This window comes from Narcine bancroftii, chromosome 1, assembly GCF_036971445.1.
Source record: "Narcine bancroftii isolate sNarBan1 chromosome 1, sNarBan1.hap1, whole genome shotgun sequence".
In the NCBI taxonomy this organism is placed as follows: Eukaryota; Metazoa; Chordata; class Chondrichthyes; order Torpediniformes; family Narcinidae; genus Narcine; species Narcine bancroftii.
Window position 1 is genome coordinate 126570457 of NC_091469.1, and position 19138 is coordinate 126589594.

At 40.6% G+C, this 19138-nt stretch overlaps 1 protein-coding gene across 4 annotated transcripts; it reads right to left on the reverse strand.

The window, feature by feature from the left end:
• Positions 1-1067: 1067 nt before the first annotated feature.
• kgd4 (alpha-ketoglutarate dehydrogenase subunit 4) lies at positions 1068-17336 on the reverse strand. 4 transcript variants are annotated; one of them, XM_069938655.1, is made up of 5 exons: positions 17256-17281; positions 10807-10870; positions 8862-8961; positions 3968-4155; positions 1068-1249 (listed from the first exon to the last, which is right to left on the reverse strand). In XM_069938655.1, the coding sequence occupies exons 2-5, from the start codon at positions 10807-10809 to the stop codon at positions 1166-1168; spliced, it is 375 nt and encodes a 124-aa protein (XP_069794756.1). In that variant the 5' UTR covers positions 10810-10870; positions 17256-17281; the 3' UTR covers positions 1068-1165. The 4 variants fall into 4 exon arrangements, with proteins under 4 accessions (XP_069794756.1, XP_069794745.1, XP_069794773.1 ...); XM_069938644.1 differs by lacking the exon at positions 8862-8961 and having other exon boundaries at positions 17256-17336; XM_069938672.1 differs by lacking the exons at positions 1068-1249; positions 8862-8961 and adding an exon at positions 1260-1461 and having other exon boundaries at positions 17256-17336.
• Between the last annotated feature and the right edge of the window lie 1802 nt (positions 17337-19138).

Sequence of the window (19138 nt, forward strand, 5' to 3'; positions counted from 1 at the left end):
CCTCAGTGGAGGGAGGAACTGAGTCAACATTTCAGGTCAAGAGTTCTTCTCTCAGAATTGGAAGAGTGAGGAGATGGGGTAAGCAAGAGACTGCAGATGCTGGCAACTGAGGTTAAACTCAATCTGCTGGAGGAACACAGCAGATCAGTGGGAGAAAAAGAATGGTCCACGTTGCATGGTGAAACACTACATCTGAACAGTGTCTAGGAGGATAGAGCGCTGCTGTAATGTCAGGGTGGGAGGCATAAGACCAGGGATAAGTGAAGGATTACAGACAAAGGCAGTTGATAGAGAGAGAGAAGGAAAGGTTTAGGGTGGATGGAACTAAATTTTTAAACCACCATAACTGAGTTCTTAGAAATATGCCAGAGAAACTCAGCAGGTCAGTGTCCTTTACAGTATATAGCAAAGAATACATAACTGACATTTCAAGCTTGATCCTTCATCAAGGAATGGAAAAATGCCAGCAGATATCCGAACAAAAGAGGCATAGTCACAAAGCCAGGAGGTGATAGATGGAAAATGAAGGGAGGGCACAGCAGCAATCAAGGAGGAAGGATGGCTGGGTGAACAGAGAGGGAAGGGGGAGGAAAGCTGACAAAGGAGAAAAGAGAACAGATTAGCTGAAACTGGAAAAGTCGATGTTAATGCCATATGGCTGGAGAGTGCCCAGACAGAAAATCAAGTGCTGTTCCTCCAATGTACAGGATAATTCAAAATACAAGGCCTTTTTGGCATTGTTTGTTAAGATTCTTATCTCCCACATACTGATTAATTTTTGAGAGATAGGATGGCATGGGGAAGAAAGAGAATTCTTAAGTGTTTTCAGTAATCATTTAATTAGGACAGTGAACACAAAATCTTGTAATTGAAAACATTTTGATAGTCTGGGAAAGGTAAAATGTTACTTTTCTCAGGATGTCTAATGCCTTGTTCATTTGCATTTGTTTATGTACATTTTCACTGTTCCTTTATTACATATTTAAAACAAGTTTGATTATCAACATTATCCTCTTTTAATAAAAAATTGAATACAAAAAACTGGAACAGCTGGTTGAAAACCAAAATAAATTCCAATGATATTCTCAGTTAAGTTTTATTGTGATTTTTGTTGTCAGTTGCATGTGCCAATCCAGTCCACATCTAATCATTTTGAGATGTTAATTCAGCTTCCATCAGGAACGTAACCTGGACTTTCATGATCTATACAGCTAGGTAACACCACAATCTTGCTAATTTTTTCAATGTTCTATCAAAAAATTGTAATAGTTCATTGTTATACAGTATTGTTTCCATCGTGTCCTTTGTTTTACTTATAGGAAATAATTTATTGTTTGGTTAATAACTAATAGAATGGAACAAATCTTCTGAATGTAGCAATGTCACCAACATAAGCTAATTGTGAAGGAATTAGTGTTTGCATTTTTTCTGTTATCCAAGTTCTCAATCACTTTGAGCTGTCTGTGGAAGATAAATAAAATTTAATGTATTGAAGGAAGCGTAGAACAAAATTTAGAATTGTTCATTTATTACATATTAGTGAATATAATACAAAGCCTCAACACTAATTACAGAACATCTTTGGATCCTGCCAGAGTAATCTTTAAGTTTTCCATCTATCATGGCAACAAAATAATGTTACAAGAATAAGTAATTTATAGATAGGATACTTGAAAGGCTTGAAGAATTCTTTAAACTTCCCTGGTGGATGGAGAGAGAGGCTATTAAACAAAATCAGATGTTTTACATGATCATTAGTACATGACAGAACTCATTTATTGATTAAAATTAAGCCAGCATGAGATCCTGATAGAAATCAAGTCATTTTGGATTACATTCCCACAAGAATACCACAAAAAACATGTGTGAATTAAGTAATTTTAATAAACTTAAACTCCTTAATTTGTCTTAAAATCTCTGTGGCAGTATACGTTTATGTAGTTCATACCCAGACTTATGTACAATAGTGCTTTTGCATTTCTTCATTATACATTAAAAGTATATTTCTATTCTACACTTTGATTAATGCTTTAACAATGTCAATGCATAACTCCTACAATTCAGTCTTATGTACATAATTTTCAACTTCCTTAATTGTCACATTAATGTGTTAAAGGATTCAATTCAAATATAGTTTAATTCTGTATTGGACTACATAATTTACTGTTTTATTTAGCAATATATTTGTCTTCCTTAAAAAAATATAACACCTGGCAAAACTAGGATTTTAAGCAGAACTAGGCACTTAAACCCTTACATTTAAATTGTTAACAATATGACCTTGCTTGGGCTCTTTGTGGAGTCCCTTATCTAATCTGCAAAAACAATTATCTGAAATTATATTGAAATGTTTGAACATTAGGATTGTCTCAGATGTATTGAGACCACTTCTAGTTTTAACGCTTGGCAACAGTTAAATTCATCATGATCAAATTAATAATTTACTTACTAAATTTTACTGATAACTGAACAATATAAAAGCTTTTAATTTCACCAAATATTTCCTGTGGGGGAAAAAAAAATCACTGAACATAATTTGGGAAATATATAAAGATATTTCTACTTTTATAAAATTGTGACAACCCTTCAGTGTTTATTGAACATTCCAGTATGTACATTCATTCTGAGGACTCATTGTCAGTGCAGTGGTAATAAAGTCCTTACAAATGCTTGTAACAGTACCCACAGCTTGGAACGAAACAAAAATCACAAAATGATAGAAAGAACCACTGATGAATGAAAGAAATAAGCCATTGATCCTACTCGGGTCCACCACGCTGGAAAACAAAATTACAATGAACAGACAGTTCAATTAGACAAACTATAAAACAGCAGGTCAAACTCAAATATGCCACTACAATCAAGTAAATTAATTCTAAAGCCAGTCTGACAATTCAGACAATGGAACAAGACTGATTACTGGCATTACACAAAATTGACAAGTTTAAAATTGATATCATCTTAAAGTTATTTCAAACTTGAAAGTAGATTGTTCAGGTGAGCAGAAAAGGCTAAATAACTTTGCTCTTTTACTTTGAAAAATGTAATTAAAATACAAATTAAGAATGTAGAACTACAGCCTAGTGTTATCCCAACCTAATAACCTAATCTAACATCTGCCTTGGATTTCCCTTTTGCATAACACTCCATTTTTCTCAGTTCCTTGAACCTTTCAATCTATATTTGCCTCAAACCCATCTAATATCTTAAAGGTCCCATTGTAGCTGTGACCACCACTATGAATAGGCTAGCAGCATATTCCAATCACCCACCACTGTGAAAAAGTTACCCCTTCCAACCCCCCCCCCCCCCCTGCATATACTCACAAGCACCTTCAAACTATGCTCCCTTGTGTTATCAGTTTCAGCCCAGGAAAAAAGCCTTTGGACATCCACATGATCAATTCCTCTCATCACTTTATAGATCTCCATCAGGGTACCCTCATCCTCCATTGCTCTCAAGAGAAAAGACGAAGTTCACTCAACCTATCCTCATAAGGCATGTTCTCTAATCCAGGCAGCCTCCTTGGAAATCTCCTCTGCACCATCTATATAGCATCCACATCCTTCCTGCAGTGAGGTGACCAGAGGTTGTGAAACAATGTTGTTTAACACTGAGCAAATAAGAGAGCCTTGTTGCAAAATGAGGCGTTCATTATGGAGATTCTTAGATATAGGTTTGGTTAAGTAGATAGAAACTATGTATAAATCCTGGTTTCTGCTTTTATATCATAGTTTCAGCAGCAGGCTTGACCTTAAATTCCATTTTGTTGTTGAGTTGTCTTTCTGCGCATTTATGGAGATGAGATTCATCACCTCAGGAGCCATGTTTTCATTTGGGGCAAGGATTAATTCATCAACTTCCTTGCACACTTCATGCATTTCCTAACCCATTTGCCTGATTATGTACCCTTCACACCGTAGTCATCAATAAACTGATAATGATCTCATCAAGACTGCAAACTCACCTGAATGTAACCCATTTCTTCTTCTGACACTGGTGGTCTTCTGTATTTCTGTGGTAGAGCTCTCACTATCTCTATTGTGTCACGTGTGCCAGATATTTGGCTAACAGGAGTGGCTGAAGAAATTGAACTTATTGATGCCGGTTGCTGTTCCTGGATTGACACAGACATTGATTTGAGAGCTTCATGCACTAAAAAATGAATACAAGAATTAAAAACATTTATGAAACCACAATGCATCACTCAACATCCTATCACAACATTTTGTCTCAATTAAGTAAAAAGAATCTCAAATTAATGAAGATTGTTAATTGAGGAAAAAATGTTTCAATTAATCAACTGCATGTATTCAATCCATGGAAAACAATCGTAGATGCAACTTGATAGGCTTTGGTGAATCAGGCAAGAACCCTTACCTCTTCCTCTTTAAACCACTATACATACCAATTGTCTTGAGGGCTTGTACTTAAGACTTAGCGAATGTACTAGCGACATGGCAATTCAATAAACACCACCAAATTACAACAAACTAAATAAAGTAGGGATGCAGGGTCCAGTAATGTGCTGTAATTGCATGATGCAGGAGTAAGGGAATAGACATTAATTTTTTCAGTGAGGATCGAGAGACCCAAAGGCTATGTTGCCTGTCCAGTCCCCAGGTTCTGCACATCTCACCTGACTTAGTTGAATTTGGAAAGATCGAGTTGCCGTGATCCACATGGGTGCCAATAATGTAGTTAAAACTAGGACAGAAGTTCTGCTGAGGGAATGGTAGCAGCTAAGGACTAAATTAAAAAGCAGTACGAGAAAGGTAATAATCTCTGGATTGATCCCTGAGCCATATGCAAATTGGCACAAGGTTGATAAGATTTGGGAGTTAAATGTGTGGTTCAAAGATTGGTGTGGGAGTAGTAGTTTGAATTTGTGGACATTAGCTCAGTATTGGGGAAGAAAGAATCTGCTCCAATGGGAGAAGCTTCGTCTGAACAGTGCTGGGACTAGAATCATGACAAATCACATAACTAGAGCTTTAAACCAACTAGTGGTGGGTGGGTGCAAATGATTGGAAACATATGGATAAAGCAAAAGGGAAGAAAATACAGGACTAGGTGACTGAGGTTGCCAAATAAAATTTAGGTCAGAAAGTTTAGAAAAGGATAAGAATTTAAACTTGGGTATCACAGAGACAAATGCCTGAAGGGTGCTGAATACGGGACTGAAAGTGTTGTATTTTAATGCACACAGTATATGAAACAAGGTAGATGATCTTAAAGTGCAGTTTAAAATTGGCAAGTACACTATTAATGTGGGCATAATGGAGATGTAGCTGAAGCAGAATCACAGCTGGAAACTAAACATCCAAGGAACACATCCTATCAAAAAGACAGGCAAATGGGTGGAGAGGGTGTGGAGGCTCTGTTAGTAAAAAATGAAATCAAATCCTTAGCAAGAAGGATAAAAAAAGACCTCTAAGTGAATAATAAAGAGGCATCCAAATAGCAGACATGAGGCAAAGTAAAAATCACAACTGGAAAGACATGTAAGAAAGACAATGTTACATTGTACATGGGGGCTTCAACATATAACCACATAACCATTTACGGAGCGGAAACAGGCCATGTTGGCCTGCAGGTAGATTGGGAAAATTATGTTGGCGCTGGGATCCCAAGAGAAGGAATTTGTCAATTGCTTAGGAGATGCATTTTTAGAGCAACTGTGGTTGAGCCTGCAAGAGAAAAGGCAATTCTTGATTTTGTGCTGTGCAATGAACCAAACTTGATTATGAAGGTTAAAGTAAAGGAGTCATTAGGAGGAAGTGATCATGATAGAATTCACTCTGTAGTTTGAGAGTGAGAAGCTAGTCAGATGGGTCAGTGTTACAATTGAGTAAACGTATCTACTGTGACATGAGAGAGGATCTGGGCAACGTTGATTGGAATGGGACCCTAGCAGGGATGACAGTGGAGTAGCAATGGCAGGAGGTCTAGGAATAATTCGAAAGACACAGAACAGATTCATCCCAAAGAAGAAACAATCTAAGGGGAGGGTAAAACAACTGTAGCTGATAAGGGAAGTCAAATATAACATAAAAGCTGAAGAGAGGGCATATAGTCTTGCAAAAATTAGCGGCAAGCTTTTAAAAACAGAAAACAACTAAAATGTGTAATAAGAGGAGAAAAGATGAAATATGAAGATAAGCTAGCCAGTAACATAAACAAGGATACCAAAAGATTTTAACATCTATGAAAAAAAGATTATTCGATAAAAAAGATTAGAGAATGGACCACAGGAAATTTATGCTGGAGAAGTGGTAATGGGGAACAAAGAAATGGGAGATGAACTGATTAGGTATTTTATGTCAGTCTTCATTGTGGAAGTAAAATCACAGAAATGCTGGAGGACTTCAGCAAGTCTCACAATGTCTATAGGAGGTAATATACATTTTTGGACTAAAAGGGCTAGGCCCGAAACATCAGTTCTATATCTTTACCTCCTTTGGATGCTGCATTCCTCCAGTACTATATTCCTCCAGTATTTCTGTGTTCTTACTACAATCACAACATCTACAGACTTCGTGTTTCACTGCACTGTGGAAGACACCAGTGATGTGCTAGAAATTTGAGAGTTGGACCAGAAATGTGTGTAGTTGTTATAAGGAGAAGGAATTTAGGAAGCAGAAGGTGGATAAGTTACCTGGACTGGATGGACTATATTCCAGGGTTCTGAGGCAGGTAGCTAAAAAGATTGTGAACACATTACTAATGAACTTTCAAGAATCATTAGTCAGAAGTGGTTCCAGAAGATTGAAAAAAAATGCAAATGTCAATCCACTCCAAGAAGGGAGAGACAAGTTCAGATTTATTGTCAGAGTACAATCAGGCCAGGCAGAATTTCTACTTAATGGTAGAGCAAAAAAAACTGTAGTCAAGAAAAGATATGCATACAAAAGAGAAATGTAAAGAAAGAAAGGAGTCGAAACAAACTGGTTGCAATACAGAGAACAAATATTCAATAATAAATAATGTGCAAAGTAAGTGTCCTTAAATGAGTCTTTGATTGAATTTCTTGTTGAAGAGTCTGATGGTGGAGGGGTAGGAACTGTTCCTGAACCTGGTGGTACAACTCTTGTGGCACCTATACTTCTTTCCTGATGGCAGCAGCGAGAACAGAGCATGTCCCTGGTTGGTGTGGATCCTTGATGATGCTCTCCTGCAGAGCATTACATGTAGATGATCTCGATGGTGCGGAGTTTTGCCTGTGCTGTATCTGCTATCTTTTCCAGGGCTTTCTGCCCAGAGCTATTGGTGCTCCCGTACCAGACCATGATGCAAGCAGTTAGCACACTTTCCATTAAACATCTGCAGAGGTTTGCCAATGTTTTTGATGTCTGATGGAAATTGTAGAGGAGATGATCTTACCAATTCTCACTGATTGTGGTCTGTAAGTGAAGAAATCAAGGATCCAATTACAGTATACAGTGGGGTATTGAGGCCTAGGTTTTACAATTTTACTGATCAGTTTTGAGGGGATGATGGTGTTTAATGGTAAACTGTACTCAATAAAGAGTGTCCTGATGTATGGATCTTTTCTGTCCAGATTTTATGGGGCTTTGGGTAGAGCCACTGAGATGGCATCTGCCCTAAACCTGTTGCTGCTGTAGGCAAATTGGAATTAATCCATGTTGCCGCTCAGACAGGAGCTGATGTGTTTCAAAACTAGCCTCTCAAAACACTATCACTATTCATGTGAGTGCCACTGGTCACTCATCATTTAGGCAGGTGATCACACTCTTCTTGGACATGGGTAAGATTGAGACTGTTGAAACAGGAGGGTACTAGCCCCTGCCGATGTAAGATGTTGAATACGTCTGTACATACATTGGCAAGTTGGACTGCACAAGTTTTCAGTATTCGGCCTGGTACTGTATACAGACCAGATGCTTTTCCTGGATTTACTCTTTTGAAGGCAGCCTGCATGTCATCTCTCCGTTTCTGACAGTAGAGGATAATCAGAGGACATGGAGATGCGCAGTGGGTTTTCCTTGTTTTGGTGGTCAAATTGAGAATAAAAGGTATTGAGTTCATCAGGGAGTGAAGTTTTGCTGTCTCCTACTGCACTGGATCTAGTTTTGTAGCAGTTTATGTCATTAAGGCCCACCCCCCCACAGTTGGGTGACCATTCTCATCTGGAATCTCCACTTCCTGCATTGAGTTTTCTCGACTGTGATGTGGCTCTCAGCAGATTCAGGATTTCATTGTACATCCAGGGATTCTAATTAGGGAAAACCCTGAACGATTTGGTAGGGACACAATCATCAACAGGTGTTTTGATATCAGCCAGTTAGCTTCAGTGCTGGCAAGATTCTGGAGTCCAATACGAAGGATGAGGTTTTGTGGTACTTGAAAGCACAAGATAAAATAAGCAGAAGTCAACATGGTTTCCTTCAAGGGAGATCTTGCTTGACAAAACTATTGGAATTCTTCAAGGAAATAACAAGCAGGCCAAAGGGAGAGTCAATGGATGTTGATTATTTGGATTTTCAGAAAGTTATTTGAAAAGAGTGCCATACAAGGCGACTAAACAATATAGGAGCCCATGGTATGTCAGAAAAAGGTACTAGTGTGGATAGTAGGCTAGCTGACTAACACAAGGCTGCCAGTGTCTAGTGAAGAAAATAGTCTATGCTTTTATTCCTTCTCACAGAGTTCTGACAATACACTTCCCTGTGCCATTTCCATCTGCCACTTCTTTGCTCATTTTCCCAACCTGTCCACATCCCTCTGTAAACTCCTTCCTTCATCAACACCACCCATCTTCATATCATCTGAAAATAGGGCCACAAAGCAATCAACTCCGTCATCTACATAATTTACATACCATTGGGTCTGCTACTTACCAAATATCAAAAGGGCTGGATAAGGGGATGTGGAGAATATGTTTCCAGTCATGGGAGAGTCTAGGTCCAGAGGACACAGCCTCAGAATAAAAGGATGTCCCTTTAGAACAGAGAGGAGGAGAAATTTCTTCAGTCAGAGGGTGTTGAATCTGTGGAATTCATTGCCACAAACAGCTGTGGAGGCCAAGTCACTGGGTAGATTTTTAAAATGGAGGTTGATTGATAGAATCTTTATTAGTAAGGGTGTCAAAGGTTATGAGGAAAAGGCAGGAAAACTGAGTTGAAAAGAAGAATACATCAGTCATCAATACTCATTTGGGTCTCATGTCTTAATTCTTCTCCTTTCTCTTATGGTCGTAACCTCTCAAAGCTCACAAACTGTATGTTATGCTACAAGATGCATTCTTTAGGATGATAAAAACTGATTATTTTTTTCATATTATTAGGGGCTGATTAATTTCTCTCAACTTTATCAGGAACGATAAGTGCCTGTGGCCAGACATGATATTCCCTGGGGCCAGATGGGTTACTATGGAAACAAAGAACGAGATTGCAGGAGCATTGATGATGATCTTTACATAATTCTTGGCCTCAGAGATGGTTCCAGAGGATTAGAGGATGGCAAATATTGTTCCGTTGTTCAATAAAGATAAAAAGGGGGAATCCTGGGAATTATAGACCAATGGTAGGCAAACTATTGAGAGGATTCTTAGGGATAAAACTTGCAAGCATTTGGAGAAGCATAATCTTATTAGGGATCATCAGCGTGCCTTTGTGAGGGGCAGAATGTGTTTCACAAACCTATTTGAATTTTTCGAAGAGGTGACAAAAGAAGTTGATGAAGGTTGAGTGGCAGATGTGGTGTTTCTGGATAGAAGCAAGGCAGATGACAAATGGTAGGCTCATCCTGAAAGTCACAAGGTATGGCATCCATAGAAACTTGGTTGCAATGGAGGCTGGCCACAAAAGGCAGAAGGTGGTCATAGATGGAGCATATTCTGACTGGAAGTAGGCAACCAGTGGTGTTGCACAGGGATCTGATCTGCTCTCCTGCTTTTTGTGATCTTTACAAATGACTTAGATAAGAAAGTGGAGGGATGGGTTCATAAAGTTGCAGATGACTCAAAGGTTGGTAGTTTTGTGGATAGAGTTGAGTCGTCCAAGACTTTAATGGGATATAGAACACATACAGAGTTGGGTGGAGAAGTGGCAGATGGAGCTCAATCTAGAGGAGTGTGAAGTGAGACACTTTGGAAGACCAAACCAGAATGTGGAGTACAAGATTAATAACAGTCTGGGCCAGTTTAACCAGAGACCAAATATCTATTTCCCAAGCCTGATTTGGCCTAAACAAACACATCTAGTTGGGTTTCATTGGACTCAGGTGAAATATTCCAGCTCTAATTGTAATGGTCCCCGGCAAGATTCTTTCTTTTACCCTCTAAAATTGAAATCCTCCAATCCCTTGCTTTTAATTTACCACCCTCAATTTTTGCTCCAGGACCCATACAACTTGATTAATTCCTCACATATTTAAACCCTTCAACAGCTGTAACTCTCTCAGATCTAAAACTTACTCAAAATACATTGTCCCTCCATCTCTGTCCTCATACAAGCCTGACTTTTTCTGGCTACCCTTGAACTTCAACCACAAGCTCCGATATTCTCTCCCTAAGCCACTCAGCTCCTCCACTCTCTTAAAGACCCTGCTTGTAAATTATTTTGACAAGCTTTTAATTGGACATCCCAATACTTCTTGTTTGCATTTTTTACAGCTTAGTTCCAAAGCTCTAAAAATGCCATGAGATAATTACCTACACGGAGTAGTGGGTGAATATTATCATTAGATAAGAATGTTTTAAAGCAATATACCATGGGTTAGAACTCTAACTTATTATGCATCTTTTCTACAAATGATGAAAAAGTTTTACTGAATTATACTTACCATCAGGTTGAGGGAAGGCTTTTCTATCTGGGAATTTAATTAATCGTTGATGTGCTTTTACAGTCTACAAATTTGAAAAAGAAAAAGTAAATACAATTTTCCTTGACACTTATATTCAATCCTCAGAAAAGCTCCATAAATATTTGAAACATTCCATCATCTACTTTTGCTGAAGCACATTAAGATGTTTTATTTAGAGGATTAAGTATAGAGCTAAACTTTGAAAATTATCTTGGACATGATGGTGTAAATATTTTATAATATCGAAAGATTCACCAATGTCAATAAGATTCAGACATTGGTAACTTTTAATTTTAATCGCTAATATCTTTTTAAAATATTTTGGCAGCTGTTAATTTAGTTTGGAAAATGCAAATTTATAAATAATGATGTATTTTCCAACAACAAGGATGGAAAATGAAACAATGCTCTTTTGGATTCTAGCAGTACATGACAAAGTATTTTACCTTGGCTGGAATGAAACATCCAGTGAACATGGTCTATGCTTGAAATAAACTAAATTCAGATCTATAGAAATATTCTTCAGTAGACTTCTAAAGGAATAATGGTAGTAATCTGCACTGATTAATATGAATGGAAATAAGTCAAAATCATTTTACAAAATTTGTTGGAATTCAGTACGTTAATAAATTGAGATGACAATGCAAAACACTCGAGGGAATTAAAGTTGCATATCTAGTTCCAAAAGCATCCAAATCAATTGTGTTATCTATGAACTAACAGATGTAGACAGACTGTCACGATTGATCATAGTTCAAGCATGTATCTACCAGGACTTCACACTACTTTTTTTTTCCTGGGGTCTCTACACTAATGGGTCCAATGCTGGAACATTAAATCTACCATAAGTGTAACAGGTGGAGCTTGTAGTGGGGGTGAGGGGGGGGGGGGGGGGGTTGACTTCCCTCTTTCAGACATTTGCATTTGATCATGATGTGTTCCCAGAGAGAGCTGAAATGCATCGAGTCAGTGAGGATGTTACAATGTTTCCCTATGGCACACTGGAGGCTTGTGGTGGATGTTGTATTTCAAATCTGTCCTCACAGAGATGCGGGAAGTGATCCACATTAATTTAACCACTATAGCTTTAGGTTCAGTGGCCTATAATTTCCCAGATTATTCTCGGGGCCTTTTTTTAAAAAAAAGGCAACAGAACAATATTAGCATCTCCTTCGTATTGAAGGATGTTTTAAATATCTCTGCCCTGGCCCCTACAATTTCAACACTAATCTCTCTCAAGATTCAAGGTAATATCTGGTCAGCCCCTGGGCATTTATCCACCAATGTCCCGATTATCCTTTCCTGTCCGTATCCAAGGATGACGCGAGGGCTGCCTTCAGGAGAATAAATCTGAGGAAAGGATCTGATCCAGATGAAGTACCTGGCCAAGTATTAAAAATCTGTGCTGACCAACTTTCTAATGTATTCATGGATATCTTCAACATCTCACTCTTGCACGTGCTGTACCCACCTGCTTGAAACAGGTGTCAATTGCACTGTGTGACAGAGTATTTAAAGGTGGTTTGGGAGGAATTGTTAGAGCAGCCTGCACACACACATTTTAAAGCACATATTTGCAGGACTTTCGTAGAATGCTGTTTGCTGGAAGCAACAAAGTATCAACAGCTTGCTTGGGAGAGCACGTGATCTTTTCAGGCAGAGAAGATTTTTACTCTCAGAAAAGGAGGGAGAGAAACAGAGAGGAGAGAGACAGAAATCCATTCCAGAGGAACAAGCTGGCAAACTTTGGAAGGCTGCCTGGTCAAAGGAGAAGACTGGCGGTGTGAAAGGTGACCTGAAAGAAAGAGGATCATCTGGAGAACCTTGAAGGGGGCAAGTTTCGTCAGCAAGACTGATTGAGAAGGAATCAGTTGCAGATGTCCTGGAAAAGGAATCTCTCTCTGAAAACCAGAAAGAACCCTCCTGAGTGGTAACCATTTGCCTGTTAAGCACCAAAGACTGGTGAACTTTGTTAATGCTAACTTCTGTGCACAGTACAAGAATTGCATGCAACCAGTGAGATTGGACTGTGATCCAAAGAACTTTTCTAATCTTAAATATACATTACATACACCTGCACTTTGTATTAGAGGGGGGATTAAGTAGTTAGGTAACAAGTTAAAGTTTAATTCTATTTTCTTGCTCAAATATAATTAAAAACTACTTTTGTTTAAGTAACCCTGTGTTGTAGTGCATATCTATTGCTGCTGGTTTTTGGGGTCCTCTGGTCTTCATGACAACTGATGCCCAAGAATGGCACAGTAACCTGCCTAAATGACCATTGTCCAATGTCACTCATATCCACAATGAAGCGTTTTGAAACGGTGGTTTTGAAGCATTTCAGCTGAGTGGCAACGTGGATCCTTTCCAATTTTCGTGCCGCAGCAACAAGTCTACATTGGATGCCATCTCACCAGCTCTACTCAAAGCCCTGTTACACCTGGGACTGCAAAGATGCATGCATCAGGGTGCTCTTTATCATTAAAAGTTCAGTATTTAACACCATCATCCCCTCAAAATTGATCAGCAAACTCCAAGACTTGGGTCTAAATTTCCTTACCTCCAGACCATTATCAGTGAGAATGTGCAAGAACATCTCCACAACCTCCATTAGAACCTAAGCACCACCCCACTACGTACAATGGGGTATTGAGACCCAGGTCTTGAAATTTTCTGAAGTTTTAAGGTACATTAGTGTTGAATGCTGAACTGCTGTCGATAAAATGCATCTTGATTTATGCGTCTTTGCTGTCCAGGTGTTCCAGGGATTTGTATAGAGCCAGTGAGATGATATCTACCATAGACCTGTTGCTGTGGTAGGCAAACTGGAACAGATTCATGTTGCCGCTCAGACAGGAACTGATGTGCTTCAACCCAGCCTCCCAAAACAATTCATCTCTGTGGATGTGAGTTCCACTAGTCGCTAGTCATTTTGGTTATCACACTGTTCTTGGGCACAGGTATGATTGATGCCTGTTTGAAACAGATGGGTACCCTATCAGAGAGAGATGTTGAAGATATCCATGAATATATTGGCAAGCTTAGCTTTTCAGTACTTCAGTACTCTGCCTGGTACTCCATCAGGACTGGATGCTTCCCTTGGATTTATTCGCCTGAAGGCAGCCCACACGTCATCTCGATATTACTGACAGTAGAGGATCATCAGGGTACCTGGGGGTGAGCAGTGGCTCTTCCTCCTTCTGGTGGTCAAATTGGGCATAGACGGAATTGAGTTCATCTGGGAGTGAAGTTTTGCTTTCTCATACTGCATTGGATTTGGTTTTGTAGGAAGCCATGTCATTTAGGCTCTGTCACAGCCATTGGGTGTCCTTCGTTGTTTCCATTCTTGTCCAGGATCTCTACCCGGGAGATGGTTTTTCATAGATCATACCTGCTCTTTGTGTCGTGTTCTGGATTTCTACTCTTAAATGCCTGTGATCTGGCTCTCAGAAGATTCCATTGTTCATCATTTCTTGTTGCAGAAAACCCTGAATGATTTGGTTGGTTGGTTGGTCTACACTCATCCACAGCTGTTTTAATAAAGCTTGTAATGGCCTTGGTGTAATCATTCAGATCCTCAGTTAAATTCTTGAACACTGCTCAATCCGCTGACTTGAGGGAGCCCAGTAAACCATTCTTCAGTGACCACCTTTTGAGTGTCCAGATCTCTCGATCCTCTCTTATAAGATTCTAATGTTGTAGCTTTAGAGAATTCTATTTGGACCACACTTGAAATGTTTTTGGTTCCTTCATTACAGGAGGGATGTCAAAGTTAGAGGGGATACAGAAGAGATTTACTCAGATATTGCATGGATTGGAGAACATCTCTTAAGAGGCAAGATTAACAGAGCTCGCATTTTTCTCTTTGGAGTGAAGAAGGATGGGAGGTGACTTAATAGAGATCTACAAGATTATGAGAGGCATAGAAAGGGTGGATAGCCAACCACCTTTTTCCCCAGGGCAAAAAAAAAAGTGGCAAACACCAAAGGACATCTACACAAGGGAGGAAAGTTTAGGGAAGACATCAGGGCTAAGTATTTTTTTTAAATACACAGAGAGTAATGGGTTTCTGGACTGCATTGCCAGGAGTGGTGGTGGAGGCAGATACAAGAGGATATTTAAAAGACTCTTAGACAGGCACATGCAAGCAAGAAAAAAATAGGGTTATGGGTGTGAGGTTGAAAATATTTAGTTTGTTGAAGAGGTTTGTATAGGCCAGCATCATGGACCAGAGGACATTACTGTGCTGTAATGTTCTATGTTCAATGTTCCCTGACCAATACCAGCCTTTCAAAACACTTCATCACTGTTAATTAGAGTGCTATTGTCAATAGTCATTAAGGCAGGTTCCTATGCTCTTCTTGGGAACCATTAGGATTGACATCTGTTTGAAACAGGTGGGTACCATGCCCTGCCAGAGTGAGATTTTGAAAGATATCCATGAATATATTGGTACATTGGTCAGCACAGATTTTTCATACTCAGCCAGGTACTCTGTCTGAGCCAAATGCTTTCCTACAATTTCACGTGCCAATTCACACTCTAAACTCATCCACCTTCCCTACAATACTCCTTGCATTGAAATAAATACAATTCAAAACATTATTTTCCCACCATGTACAATCTTTTGATTCCTGTCTTTGTATGCAAGCTTAACCATCTTTTTTTTTCTACAATCATTCACTATTTGCTCTAGGATTCTGGTTCTCATTCCCCAGCAAATCTAGTTTAACCTCCCCGGAGCAGCACTTGCAAACCTTCTACTCACAAGGATATTTGTTCCAGTTTAGATGCAAACCATCTTGCCAGTACAGGTCCCACCTTCCCTGGAAGACAGCTCAATGATCCAGGAATCTGACACCCTCTCACCTGCACTATCTCTTTGGCATATATTATGCTCAATTATCCTCCCATTTCTAACATCACATACATGGCAAGGGTAGAGAGCAATAATTGGCAAGCCCACCATAGGCTCCAACCCCCCCCCCCCATCCATTGAAATGCATAAAGGGTGCTGCTCACCATCTCTTCTCACTGTTACTTTCAGGAAGAGGGTACAGATGCCTGAAATCCAGCACCTCAGGGTTCTACAAGTTTTCCTCTCCAAATGGCTCAGGATCTTGAATTTTCCCTTTCTACCCCAATTATGAATTATTCTAACAGCCCAGAAGGACCTGTCTCCTCTACTGAAACACCACTGTTTTTCTCTTGCATTAACTGTATCTGTGAACATTTATCATTGATCGTTAGTATTTATTATCTCTTTCCACACTGGGGTAATTTAATGCATACTACTTTTTTTAAAAAAACTGTTGGGGTGTAGCATGCAAGAATTTCAGTGCATATGTACATTGTACTTGATAATAAACTCATTATTATATATTTTCCTTCCACTGACCTTCCAATAAACAGGGATTAAAAACTGAGAGGTTTTCTGATTAAAATGCAAAATTAAAAAAATGCAGATACTGGAAATCTTATGAAAGAACACAGGCGGTGAAAGCAGAAAATTAAAGATAATGAACCATATTTTTCTTGACAGATGCTGCCTGATCTACTATTATTTCTACATGGTTTTTATTTTTGATTTTCTGAATTGTTTGGCTGGAAGCATGGCGTTGAGTTAGGATCACAGCATTAAGTTGACAAAATAAGTTCTATCAACTGCCAAATCATCTATATACAGTATTCTTTCTTCATACAGTTCAAATTTCTCCAGACCAATTGCCTCCACTGTTTCGACCAAGATGAAATGATGCAAACTTCAATGAAAGGGCATTAATTTGAAATGGTTTCTTTGTACACGGCACTTTATCAGAGTATTCGTATTTTGCTTTGGTTTATTTCAAATTGTGATCATCTGTTTTCAAAAGTACTCGAGAGCAGCATATAGGTGCCGTCGCCAACATCCATGCCGGGGTGGGGGGTGTAATTGCGACTGATAGCCCAGCTGTTCACTTGGGAACGGACACCCGGTCGTCCTTCAGTTAATGGCTCGGAGGTCAGTGATGACACTTGCAGCTCCTGTGTTTCCCCCCCACCCCCCCCCCTCCACCACCCCCCCCCCTCCACCACCCCCCCCCTCCACCACCCCCCCCCCACCCCCCCACCCCCTTCTCTTCCTCGTCCTGGAAACGGGTGAAGGGCGAAGTAAAACACGAAAGTCCGCAGACACCGCGGTTGAAGTTTAAATACGCTCAGCGCATCAAATCGTGTACTTTATACAGCAAAGATAAAGATACATAACCAACGTTGAAGGTTTCAGGCCTTCACCAAGGCGCTGACATAAAGTGCACTTTCTCCATCACACGGTCTGCTTTAACCCGCTGCTCCATTTCAAGGTCACTAACGACTCCTCTCCTCTCCACGAGAGAGCCCCAAATCCTGAGCACGACCACGCCAACAGAAGTCCCGCTCCCCACACTTACCCGAATGCTCCGACCAACGGCAGCCATCTTCGATCCCCAGCTGTTCCCCATGGCGACGCCGGTCCATATGCGCTTCCGGGTGACAGGCCGAGCGAAGCGCAAGGTCAATGACAGTGACGCGCCGAAGGCGGAAGCTGGGCTGGTGAACGGGCGAGTGGCAGTGATGCGCCTGCGTTCTCACCAGGCAGTGAGGAGCTGCCGGATCGGTTCCGCGCAATCTCGTTGGTTCAAATTAGTCCCTCTCTTTTGCAGCGTGTCGTTAGAAATTATAGGTCTACAAACCCGGGAAGTCGGCAATTAGCCCAATAAAAAGTGGGGCTGGAAACATACATATTGAGAAAGCATCTTTCTTGCACTCAGGTATTTATAACGCAATTTAAGATTTATTGTCAGAGAATATACATGCAACTCTGAGATTCCTCTTTTCCCGCGGGTGCGGCAGAATTACCACTCATTGGTAGTGCAAACATAAACTACCCAGTCTAAACAAACAGAACTGTAAACAGATAACGAATGTAAACAAACTGACTGTGCAACACACAGAGAGAGAGAGAGCCAAAAGAAAACTAATAAAGTGCACAAGTAAGAATCCTTAAATGAATCTCTGTCGTTGATGTGACGGTGGAGCTGTTCCTGAACCTGGTGTTACGAGTCTTGTGGCACTTTGTAGCACAAATGCTTTTATTAGCTTATAACGATGGGTAGGGTCTCACAGTGGTCTTCAGAAGGGTTCTGGGTTGAGATGGGAAACCAGGGTTATATGTGAGCAGATCAGGGACGGAGCCAGCCATCAGCACAACATACTACCAGTGAATCCCAGTTCACTGCATTCACCCCTCCCTGCAGAATTTAGGGACTGTGAATTTTTTTTTAAAGTTGAAAAATATATGGTTATTTACAGATTTAAGTGGTCCAGGGGTCTGGAGATCCTGATGGAGCGCCTTGACACTGGGGGGCCTTGGGTCTCCTGGTCCCCTTGTGAGGGGTTAGGGTTAGGGATCACAGGATCACAGGTGGAGGGGGATGCACTTTCCTCCTGAACCGGATCCCCTGAGGCCCTGAGTGGGAGTGGCAAGAATGAGCTCGCAGGGCACTTGAGGCAACGGACCCTCTGTTCCTGATGGAGACAGTGTCCTCCCTGCCATCCAAGTACTCCACATAGACGTACCTGGGATTGGCGTGGAGCAGTTTCACCCTTTAAGCCAGGGGGTCGGTCTTGTTTCTCCTCATGTGCTTCCTGAGAAGGACTGGGCCAGGAGTGGTGAGCCAGGTTGGGAGTGCAGTTCCTGATGCCAATCTTCTTTCAAAATTGAATAGGTGCTCGTGAGGAGTAGCGTTGGTTGTGGCACATAGTAGCGACCGGATGGAATGGAGTGCCAGAGGGAGGGCTTCTTGCTAGCGTGAGTCTGCAAGGCCTTTTGACTTCAGGGCCAGTTCGACAGCCTTCCAGACCATGGCATTCTCCTTTTCAACCTGCCCATTCCCCAGAGATTGTAGCTAATAATAGTGCTGGACACGATGCCCCTCACCAGCAGGTACTGACGTAGCTCATCACTCATAAAGGATGCGCCCTGGTCGCTATGAATATAGCTGGAATACCCGAACAGGGCGAAAATGAAGTCTAGGGCCTGGATATGGAATGGCGGATGGGAAGCAGGAGTACTCATCAATGATAGAGAGGAAAAAGGTGTTCCCATTTGTGGAGGGGAAAGGTTCCTTAAAATCGACACTGAGCCATTGAAAGGGACTTTGGAGGGCGGTAGAAGTGCGGCTTGTACTCCACGCAGACCTGGAAAGACCTAGTCATTTCCCTGACGTCTTCCATGGAGTAGGGCAGATTGTTCGCCTTGACAAAATGAGCCATGCAGGTGACCCCTGGATGG

Excerpts from the sequence above, each read along its gene's own strand:
- kgd4 (XM_069938644.1), bottom strand. The coding sequence starts at position 17,306 with ATGGGGAACAGCTGGGGATCGAAGATGGCTGCCGTTGGTCGGAGCATT. Across the intron at positions 10,871-17,255 it reads CCGTTGGTCGGAGCATTCGG|ACTGTAAAAGCACATCAACG; the intron begins GTAAGTGTGGGG and ends TCAAATTTGTAG. Across the intron at positions 1,250-3,967 it reads AAGAAATGGGTTACATTCAG|AACATTGAAAAAATTAGCAA; the intron begins GTGAGTTTGCAG and ends ATTTTTTGATAG.